Source organism: Sphaeramia orbicularis, chromosome 5 (assembly GCF_902148855.1).
Source record: "Sphaeramia orbicularis chromosome 5, fSphaOr1.1, whole genome shotgun sequence".
NCBI lineage: Eukaryota > Metazoa > Chordata > Actinopteri > Kurtiformes > Apogonidae > Sphaeramia > Sphaeramia orbicularis.
The window spans coordinates 34,475,260-34,486,519 of record NC_043961.1 but is presented as its reverse complement, the minus strand read 5'-3'; the positions used below and the strand labels follow the sequence as shown (position 1 = coordinate 34,486,519).

General features: G+C 37.3%; 1 protein-coding gene across 2 annotated transcripts; it reads right to left on the bottom strand.

The window, feature by feature from the left end:
* Positions 1 to 2,732: 2,732 nt before the first annotated feature.
* On the bottom strand, positions 2,733 to 11,022 carry mon1bb (MON1 secretory trafficking family member Bb). 2 transcript variants are annotated; one of them, XM_030134441.1, is made up of 6 exons: positions 10,866 to 11,022; positions 10,159 to 10,253; positions 9,441 to 10,043; positions 7,095 to 7,887; positions 5,402 to 5,549; positions 2,733 to 4,524 (listed from the first exon to the last, which is right to left on the bottom strand). In XM_030134441.1, exons 2-6 carry the CDS (start codon positions 10,235 to 10,237, stop codon positions 4,297 to 4,299), a joined length of 1,851 nt encoding a protein of 616 aa, XP_029990301.1. In that variant the 5' UTR covers positions 10,238 to 10,253; positions 10,866 to 11,022; the 3' UTR covers positions 2,733 to 4,296. The 2 variants fall into 2 exon arrangements, with proteins under 2 accessions (XP_029990301.1, XP_029990302.1); XM_030134442.1 differs by having other exon boundaries at positions 9,441 to 9,986.
* Between the last annotated feature and the right edge of the window lie 238 nt (positions 11,023 to 11,260).

Sequence of the window (11,260 nt, the reverse complement as noted above, 5' to 3'; positions counted from 1 at the left end):
CAGTGGTGTAACAACTGACCTTCCATGTTATTGGCCTAGTGTTTAGTCAAATGCTTTCAAAACCATCACACTTTTGTAGATGGTAGACAGCCATAAACTGACTCCGGAAGTGCAGTCTGTTGTCTCAGTATCTTTTTTTTTTTGTGCTAGACAAACATTGTGCCAGGGGTAACAAAAATGCAATACAAAACATCTGGTATGCTAATTCATTGACTTAAAGACATACATGTTCATAGACACCAGATAAGACAGAATAGTTCATAGGCATTAAGCAAAACAAAGATGGGTGCAATCAGAGGGCTATTTACAAGTGTTTGTGTGTGTGTGTGTGTGTGTGTGTGTGTGTGTGTGTGTGTGTGTGTGTGTGTGTGTGTGTGTGTGTGTGTGTGTGTGTGTGTGTGTGTGTATGATTATTTATGACTATTCTGTGTGGGTTAGGTATATTTAGGTGGAGACAGAAAAGGAAATGAAAATGAAACTGACAGCCTATTAAGTAAAAAGGTCAAAAGATGTGAGTATACAAAATGAGAAATCAGTAAGGGGTTTTAAATAATAGTATAAAAGGAAGATTAAGAAGAAAAAAAAAAAAAGAAAAGGAAAAAGCAAATAAAAAGCAAACAAACTCAATAATAATACCAAATACACTGATAGTGAGCCTTTTTTTTTTCTTTCTCCCTTCCCCTCCCTCTTCCCTTCCTCCCCCTCTCTCCCCTCCCCTTTCCTCCTTCCCCATTATCATTATTGTTATCATCACTCCAATTTTCTAGATTTCTATATTATACAGTATCTCAGTATCTTTACATTATGTAAATGAGGCTTACGCTGTCGGGTGCTGACAGCAAGGGTACATCCCTGATATCCCCTCAATCCTTAACTATATATAAATCTATCCATGATAATTGTTAGACAGTCGATATGAACTCAATTTGAGCTACATGGACCTGATAGTGGCAGAATAATGGTCAGAGAACCAATTTTTCCCACAAAACTCCACCTCGTGAATGAAAATGACACCATGTGAATTCTGGATGGTAGCCAGAAAATGAACATTTGTAAAAGGAGCAAGATGAACCAAATTTTATCTCAATCGGACTATTATTGCTTGATTTATGTCCAAAAAAAAAAGATTTTCAACTAAAACACCCCCATTTGGATGACTTATAATAGAGAAGCTGAAATCGATAGGGTTCGTCCACTAGGGGTCCCCTATGTTGGTTATCAAGGGAGAAGAAATCCAACCAAATCTGTCCTGGTCATTGCCTTCTTAAAAAAGATATCCGGTGGTGGTCAGGGTAAAACCATTACAGGGATATAAAAAATATACTTAGTTCAACCCCAATTCAGTGACTTCTGCATTTTCATCCAAATTGTGTCCAGAGAACTGGAAAACCTTCTATGACATTATCAATAAAATGTCTTAAACGGAGGCTGAGGACCAAAATCATCTACTGTAATAAAATGATTAATCGCTTCTGAACCACTGTTCTTATCATTATATTGAAATAATTCAGGTAAAATTGAGTTTCACAGCTTTTCAGTGGTTGTGGATGCTTGTCACTTTGGCATAATCTTTGAATTTACTCTGACCTTTCGTTCAAATTTACATGGTCAGTAACTTAAATATAGGAAAATACCCGATTTTCACTGAACGATGCAAAACACAGAACAATATTATAACAAGTGGTGTCAGGCACAACAAACCCCACCCCTCGCACTTATTATAGCTTATTTCGGCATTGATCCAGCTGATGTCATCAATTGCCTTTATATATGTGCCAAGTTTGAAGTAAATTGAAACAAAATTGTTGTTTTTTATAGTCACTTGAAATTTTGCCCATTACAAGTAAATGGGAGAAGAAAAAAGATTTGAAAAATTCATAAAAAATCTGAACTTTGACCCAACTTTTCCCAAAATGTAACCATAAATATTCTGGGTCACTGGCAAACTATAAACCAAATTAGGTATGAATTCAACCAATAGTTTTGCTGCTACAGGCATGTGAAATTTCACCCATTATAAGTAAATGGGAAAAAAAGATTTTAAAAATTCATTAAAAATTTAAACTTTAATAAACTTTTCCCAAAATGTAATGGCATCTATTCCGTGTCACTGGCAATCTATAAACCCAAGTTTGTATGAATTCAACCAATAGTTTTGCTGTTACAGACATTTGAAATTTTGACCATTATAAATAAATGGGGATTTTAAAGATTCATACAAAATTTTAACTTTGATCTACTGTTCCCAAAATGTAATGACATGTATTCTGGGTCACTGGCAATCTATGAACCCAATGTGGTATGAATTCAACCAACAGTTTTGCTGATAGAGTACTAAAAAACAAAGAAACAAACCAAACCAAAAACAATACCCCAGCCTCCCCTTTGGGGGGCCGGGGGTGGGGTAATATACGGTGCTGAATCACATTGGAAGTTTGATGCAGAAAAAAAAATCCATTTGGAAGTTGCCACAAAAACCGATGTAGATCTTTAAAGGTTAATAGTACATGAAGGTCACAGATGATGTACTAGTTCATCACTGGATATGTGACAGAAAGCTCCATCTCATCAAACAGTAAGTAACTGTGAATTCCACAGCTTTGATACCTGAGTGGTTTATACTATTTTTATTTAAGGAAAAGGCACAGACTGTCCTTCAGGTTAGAGAAGGCCTTGAATTTGGGCAAAGGAAATCACACTGACCATTCCCTTCATGTCATTGAGAGGAGAGGTTAAATGCAAAACTTTATTTTACTGATCCACACTTCACATAATCCTGATACATCGTGTGTCCTGAAAATAACTGTCATTTAGTTTTACAAAACCATTTTTTTTTTTTTTTAATGGCAGAAAAGCTCAGACTACATTTTTTTTCATGACTGGAAACTCTGTTCTCATATCTGAGATAAATATAGATTTTCCTTTAGGGTTACATTGTCCATGCTCAGTTTACATTTGTACCTGCTGTGCACTGACAACACTCCCTGTTTCATTGTTGCAATGTATTAGAATGACCTGTATCTAAGTATCCTATAGGAACAGCATTTTTTTTTGCTGCCAAATATATTCTCCTTCAACAAAAAAGTCTACTGATGTTAATGACAGACCTGTAAAACCAAGCATTTATAACACTATGTTGTTATTTTCTGGCAGATGTTACATGAATATTCACTTACTTTCATGAAATATCTCTTCCTAATTAAGACAACTGCAGTCATCTGCAACTGAGGATTTATTTCATTAATACTATAGACATAATCTTAAGACTTGAATTAACAGCAAGTTCATCAGAGGACAAAGGGATGAAACTACTGTTCATAGATGAGCTTTACAAAACTATTATCCAAAAAGTTGCCTGAACTTACTAAACTAGGTGTCAGATGAGAACTCTCCCAGAAATCTTTGCAGAAAAACATTGCATGAGCTCAGTGGCATCTCCTTAGCTTCACAGAAGACAATGGGTCCAACTTCAAGTGATGAAAACACTAACTATGAGAATGATTATGTAAAATGTAACAGGCTGGATTTTCCTTCTTCAGGTTTTCTGTTATTGATTTGTGCAACTATGTTCATAGCTGACACATGACCTCAAAACCAGTGGACTTCACCAAGAACTCCTCTGATGAACAACAAACTGTCAGACTGACATCCGTTGGTGGCTGAAGATGGCACATGGTGGCCCATCCCTGTTCTGCCATTTCCAGTTGTTGATATTCCAGTTATACTGGGTCCACAACAAAACATACTTCCTTTTTAAGTACATCTCATATGTGTAACATTGGGATGTTTCATGTCTTCAAACTTATCTAAAGGAACTAGTCTGTGAAAGGTAATTTAGGTTATTTATGTCCTCTTCTTAGTTCACACAACAAAGAAACAATTAATTGTTATAGCATATTCAAACAAACTGTCGTCAATGTGATACATTCACTGTCCATGAGGAAAATCTGTCTCTTGTTGCAGTAATAAAAGATATAAAAACATTTAAATATCATTATGATTCTCTTCTACCACAGTTCAATTTAAAACATACTATTTTGTATTAGCTGTTTTGCCCTGACTGTTTCTGATCGAAAGCAGTGATGCAATGACATGCTTTCTTGTTAAAGTAAAGAAATAATACTACATTTGAAGAGATCATTCCTTCTTAAATAGTGTAAAATGTAGTGTTTGATACCAGTAGTCAATGTCTGTCAAGTCCAACAAAGTGTCAAAAGAGGGTTCAAAAACATCTTGGAACCAGTGTACAAACTATTGTTGAATGAGGCAGAGCCACTACAGAACACTGAGGGCGTCCTATAGAAGAGACAGGAAGCCGTTATCTGTGGAGTCCTGCTGGTCTGATTTTCCACTTCGAGAGCTCTTACTGGGGTTTGGGGTGGTTGAATACTTCGGGGGGTATCTGATGAAGAGACGGTCCTCCTCCTTTTTAATCCACCTTAAAAGCTTAGTGATAGCAGTGATGGCACAGGCCTTTGTCACCAGAGGACTGAAGCAGGTGTACAGCTCAAATTTACTTGTGACCTACAGTGGAAAGAAACACAGGACATTTAAGGTGATGGCAGCAAAACTGATCATTAATGCAACTAATTCAGAAATGAGTTACCATTCTTGTAATTAACATGATTAAGGTATCATTCCACCTGGGAAATAAATCAGTTTACTCCCTCAAAGCTACATATCCTTATCAAAACCTGTCTGCTGAAGCAGCATCATTAGAGGAAAATTATTAATTTAAAAATCCTTCACCCATGGGTCAGAGATTGTTTCATTTACATAGAAACAACTTTTAGAGGCAACACTTAATAGGACCCTTCTTTCAAACTGGCTCAAACTTCTGTTCCACAACTGAAAAACCATTTAAAAAGCATGCAAATCTAGTAATCTTAATAAATAATAATCAGATTATGCACAATTATAAGATGCCCAGTAGTAAAGCATTTTTGCAGAAAATTCTTTCACGCCAAAGAGAAAAAAAATATCATATTAGCAAAAACAGTTTCAAGAAATAAGCTTTTGAAAGTGGGATTTTATATGCAAAACTGGAATTATGTATTGACTCCTTCAATAAGATGATTTGCTTTGTATTTTATTGGGGTATTTTCTGGACAACACAATAATACAGACCCAACTTTATGCAAAAAAAAACAAAACTGTTTTTGCCAAATAGCAACAACAAAAAAGCTGTCTCCATATTTAAGCTCTCCACAAACATACAGAAAACCTTAATCTTCTGATCAATATCTATATGTTCATCTTATTCCTATTTCAAGTATTCGTCTGGGGTTCAATTAATAATATAAATAACTTCATAAAAATCTACAATGTATATTTAATGCTTCAAAAATGTATTTTTTTTTTTTTTGTTTGAGGTTGAACTGTGTAATGACAAATGACATACCCAGGCTAGAAGAGTTTCTCTCTCAGCGACGTGGTAGATGAGCTTCAAGGGCCGTGAGGTGCTGTGGATGCGACTGTGCATATAACGATAAAGGTCAAGCAGTCTCATTTTCTCCTCTTCACTGCTGTATGGAGCCTCCATCTCTGGGCTGCACGAGGTAACAAATTATAGCATTAATGGTCAAAGAGAGGAAAGTAATTTAAAATGTGGTATTAACAAGAATACAGTGACATAGAGTCACCTAACATCTATTAAGATCGAGTTACACACTGTCACACTAAGTACATTTCTGCACTGAGGAGACAAACTGCTCAAAGAACTTAGGGTCAGAACACTTCAAAAGTTATTTACACTGTAATTAAAAGTGCATTTGGTATTAATATTAGTAAAGTCCACCAATTTGCTTGTATAATTTCTTTGTATTCAAAGCCTTAAATAGATGCTGGCTTATACAATAGGACAATTACTGCTTTCAGTTCAGCTCATATGAAGGCACATACATTTAACTGTCAGAATTAATTAAATCTCATTTGAATGTATTAAAGCTTTTTATGATTCTATGTTCTGGTATTGAAAAAAACAATGGTATTTATGTATAGGTAAAGGCAAAGTTTTGGTCTGGTATATTATATATAAAACAATATATAGACCAGTGTTTTTCAACTCTGGGGTCGCCTGGAATTCAAATGGGGTTGCCTGAAATTTCTAGTAGCTAACTGATAAAAATAAAAACATACTAATAAAAAAATATATGTTGAGTTGAGAGAGACAATTACAATCCATAAATGACATGACAAACTCTGAAGCACTGTGGTACTGTTTATCTTTCAAATGTTCATTGTGGTCGGTTTCAGATGCTGCAGCTCTTTCATAATTCGTAGTTTGAGTTATTGTTTGTTCAGTATTAATTTGCAGCCTTGTAAATCCAAGATGGACTGACTGTACATATCCTGACCAAGGAAAATAAAATTCTCACTTTGTGCAGTAACCTACACCTGGCTTTTCTGCCTCCGTCCATAATAATATACATTATATAGACTAAATGTTGTCTAAAATTAACGTTTATTTGCAACATAGAATAGCAAACTATTACATGATCAAAAACAAATTAATTTTAGCAAAAAATATCTCTGTTTTGAATGTCTGGGGTCACCAGAAATTTGTTATGTTAAAATGGGGTCACGAGCCAAAAAAGGTTGGGATTCACTGATATAGACTCATACAGTAATGAACCTTTCCACTTATCTCTAAATTCACTCTGTTCACTGTCACTGCAGTGCTCAGAATGAGGTAAAGTTATATCTGAAAGAAAAAACTGTGGACAAAGCCCACTGACAACTCTGTCACCTGTGTAACACCGACCTATCAGTCAGATACAGACAATAGACAGGAGGAGGAAGCTTATCCTTGGCGTGTATTTCTCCTAAAGCATCCCTATGGTGGTGTGATCAGGTTTAAATGTGTTTCAAAGTAAAATGCTGCTGCAAAAAATAAAAAAATAACATTTTATTTTCCTATTTCACAGCTTTGTCCACCACATCCATATCTACTTGACTGCTGATCTCTCATTTCCCCTTTTTATCTGAGCAGAAATAGGGGGTAAAGATCGGTTGTTTTTTTTAATATACACAAGTAAGAAAAAAAGCACAATAGTCAGCCTTCCTGTAGTTTCGGGGGGATGACATATACACACCTGGTGAACTGACTGAGCTGGCGATAGTTGTCTGGCACATCAAAGGGCTTGTACATGAAGTGTCTGAGGTCAGAGACGCCCACCTGGCTCACACTGTATGACTGGGCTTTGGCGATGAGGCTCAGTGAGTTCTGAGCCACCATGGCCTCCTCTATCTTCCTTTTGCACTCAGCTACAGCGTAGAATGCCTCCTTGTCTGTTGAAAGCAGCAGCAAGCAAACAGTGCATTCTGGAGGGTCCAGGTAGGAGATGTATGCATAAAAGTAACAGTCAGGGTTAAAAAGAGGCAGGCAGATGGGAGTCCAGATCTCCCCTGCCTGAAAAGCCGAGGAGGCTCCGATGAGGTTGAGCAGAAGGTGGACATCAGATGGCTCCAGCCTGGTGTCCTCAATGACAGTCTTTTCTTGGACGATGGTGAGCAGCTGGTTCTTGGCGATGAGGATAGAAAAGACAAGGTTAGGGGTGATAGCTTTCTGCAAAATCTGACTGATGGAGTCCCTGAGAGAGGAAGCGAGGGGCAAGCAGTGCACTGCTACAAGCAGGAAGCTGGGATCTGAATCCACTAGGTTGAGAAGACCATCCAAGATCTTCTCAGACCCGGCCAGTAGCCTCCTCAGGTCGTAGTTTTTCTTGTGCTCAAAAATGCGGGAAATGCTGGCCTGGGTGAGCATGCTAATGATCTGATAGTACACATATAGAAGTTCTCCACGTAGCTGCTGCTCAGACTGACGGCTGCTGGAAACGCAAACCAGAACGAGGGGCCCTTTCTGCAAGAACACCACAGTGTGTTGCTCTAATACAAAAAAGAAAAGACACAGGCATGTGTTAGGAATGACACAGAAACAAACAGTGAATATCCAACAACAACGGCAGACTTAAAGTGTGTAAATGTTTACAGGCCTTTTATGCTAACATTTCAATAACAACAATAATAATAATAATAATAATAAATAATAATAATAATAATAATAATAATAACAACAATAATAATAATACTTTTGTACAAGCCCGATTTTTTTTTAATCCCAGCAGTTCCATCTACAACATCACAGAAAAGACTCAAATCAAAACAAGTATCTGCCTGTCACAATTAGTGTGTACTCGCCTGATCACAATTATTTGAGCTAATCACTACTATTTTGCATAATCATGACAATCATTTCCATCCAGCTGCATAAAAACAGCTGCTTGAAACTAAAAGATGTCATATTTCATCACTATTCTTACATCAGTTTCCACTGTTCTGACTTCAAGGCTGTTTATTCCAACTGGTGCTTCCTTTTATATTTCAGTACAAATATATGAATATTAAGTTATCATGTCAAATCCCCTTGTAAGAGTTCTTTACAAAGCCAAAAAGACAGAAATTTACGCTTTATTTACTTTATAATGTCCAGTGTTCAACGCCCTCAAATGGTACTACATTTTCATCAGATGTACTATGTATAAATAAACTAAAATAAAGCTTCTGCAATACTAGATGAAAAAAATCTAGACAAAAAGGCAGTTAAATTGTTAACTGAAAGAGTCTGTATGACAGTTAATTGTCAACAATTTAGTTATCTTTCCTGCCAAAGACATGAAACAAAGCTACATACAATACATTTCTCATAACTTAATAATCACAAAGAACAATTTTCAAAACCCTTTAACTTACTCTTTATCTGGAATTAAACTCCAAATTAAATTTTAGGAATAACTAATGCACAAAAGAGTCATTCATTCTAACTTTATTAAATTCTCGAACCTTGCATCTCTGATTTGATGGAAGCAATTTGTGTTCATTCATCAGAACAAGGCTGGAGTCAGGAACAATATGATGTTGTTGGCCAGTCTTACAATGCAATTATGGACGGTTGGTTCATAAGAGTTTTCAGTGGCTTGGCTTATAATCTTTGAGCAAATTTTCATTTGGGAGAGCAATTTAAATTTAACAGTCATGGCCCAACATTTGTTTATATGAAACAAAAAAATACATGAGTGAATATGAAATGAAACTGTAATGGAATGCAACTGTTGTTCTTAACTTTACACATTATTCTCAATTATGGAGCCATTTTAATGGTGATACTGTAGATGTTTCAATCACAAGTCATCAGATAATATTAGCAGTAACTGATGGGCGAGTCCAGCATCTGTAGGTACATCTGTGTTTAATATAAAATAATCACGCCTTTTTCTTTTGCTCTACAAACTTTCTTTTACTCTGATTAATTTTGACAGAAAATGTCAGACCGCCTGCAGGCATTCTCAGTGGCCAGTGATACTAAAGATCTAAAAGCTGAGGGGGAAGAAGAAAATCATCACAGACAAAATTCAATCATGAATGATGCCTAAAGCTCTCACCTGAATAGACTGAGCGGATGATATTATCTCCACTTTGGACAAAAGACACCAATGCCATCATCACACCCATTGTGGATGAAAGAGCCTCTTCACTGCCGTATCGAGAATAGATTGGTTTTCCTGCTTCACTTAGCACAAAAACATGCTTCCTATGCTGCCGCCAGCTGTCAGCTGTCACATCCTCTTCGCGATGAGACATAAATGCAGGAGATTCCTGGGTACCTGCCTCCAGCAAAGGAGATGACCTTCCCTTCACACCTAAACCTTGTTCCTCCAGCTTGGCCTTGGCCAGCATTGTTACGACAAATTCTCCGGAGTCACTCTGGTCATTGTTGATAGCAGCATCCTCAGTTCCTCCGTTAGCGGGCTGGGTAGACGTGTTGTTCTGACACTCAGAGCTATTAGAGCATGCTGTCTCTTCAGTCTCCATGTTTGCTACCTGGTTAGGCCGAGGTTCTGCATCCAGATGCTGCTCCTCTGCTTTGACACCTGACAGGAGTGACTGTGCAGGGTCATCTTTACCAGTGCTGCAGTCATTTTTCTCCACTGGATCAGGAAACATGTGATTCCCCAAGAGGGAGAGAGAAGTTGCCAAGGTGTCAGCTGAGATCAGAAGAGTATTAAAAAATATTAAATACGCTAGGAACTAACATTTATTAAGAAAAGAAGTAGATGAACTAGAGTCAAGTTATACAATAATAATAATGGTTTTATTTACCTGATGGGTTGCTCTCATTGGGTGGATCACAAATATTCACACCCTGCGCCTCTCCTTCTTGATGACTGTCTCTCTCCATGATACCATCCCAATCACTGAATGTTAAAATAAACTGGTATAAATTACCTGAACAATACAGGATGGTAAATAAACTCTTCCACAACGATATCTCTAGCTACGCATTTCTGTAGTTACAGCTTAAAACTTGAGACAACACGCATCTTAAGACTCTTATGAATAGAGGCACTGATACTGGACCAGTGGCCAGGTCACATGATTGTGGGAGGAAAACTGGTTTCAGAGCACATTTACAACTCACCAGATACCCAGCAGACTCTGGAATTTAAGCCTCGATAACAAACCACAGCACATTGTAGACACTAGGTAAGACGTGGACAGTAAAGTACTAGTTGACCGCCGCAGCTAAGCAGCTAACATCTGCTAATAAGTTGATGAGGTTATTAACAAACCGGGTATAAGCTTGCCGAACTCGAATTTATTTCAACCAATGTACTCTTTCGCTCTCACAATTGTCTGACAGTAAATTTCGACACAACTTAGTGAGAATGTTGGCTGTAGTTACATTGCTAGCGTTGCCTGCTAGCAAGCGACACAGAGATCAATTTCATGGCCTTGGCTTAACAGTAAGCATTCAAGCAATCGTGGTTAACTAAAATGAGACGGATAAAATAAAGAGTAAAACTTACGATTTTTGTACCGTCGAAAGGCTCAGCTGAAAACCTGATTTGCTACATTCAATTTGCTCTGCAGCCCGGTAGCAAACAAGCTGTCAAGAAGAATGAGAAGCAGAAAACAAATTTTCCCCACCACAGCAGACGTCCGGAATCTGTGACGTAGACTCAAGATAACCAATCAGATTCCGGAAGGCACGTCTGGTCCCGCCTCTGAGGCATGTTTAGACACTAAAATATCACAGCAACAGTGGATTAAAGGAAATTAACCGACGCTGAATGTAGCACTAAAACTATCCGTGCATCATTTTACAAAGACAAATAACACCGAAAGGAAGAGCTGTCTAGAATAGTCTCTTCCTAAAATTAAATTGGTTGAAATCCTGGTCGTTTCCTTATCTTTATTGTGT

Excerpts from the sequence above, each read along its gene's own strand:
- mon1bb (XM_030134441.1), bottom strand. The coding sequence starts at position 10,237 with ATGGAGAGAGACAGTCATCAAGAAGGAGAGGCGCAGGGTGTGAATATT. Across the intron at positions 10,044-10,158 it reads CAATGAGAGCAACCCATCAG|CTGACACCTTGGCAACTTCT; the intron begins GTAAATAAAACC and ends TTCTGATCTCAG. Across the intron at positions 4,525-5,401 it reads GAGAAACTCTTCTAGCCTGG|GTCACAAGTAAATTTGAGCT; the intron begins GTATGTCATTTG and ends TTTCCACTGTAG.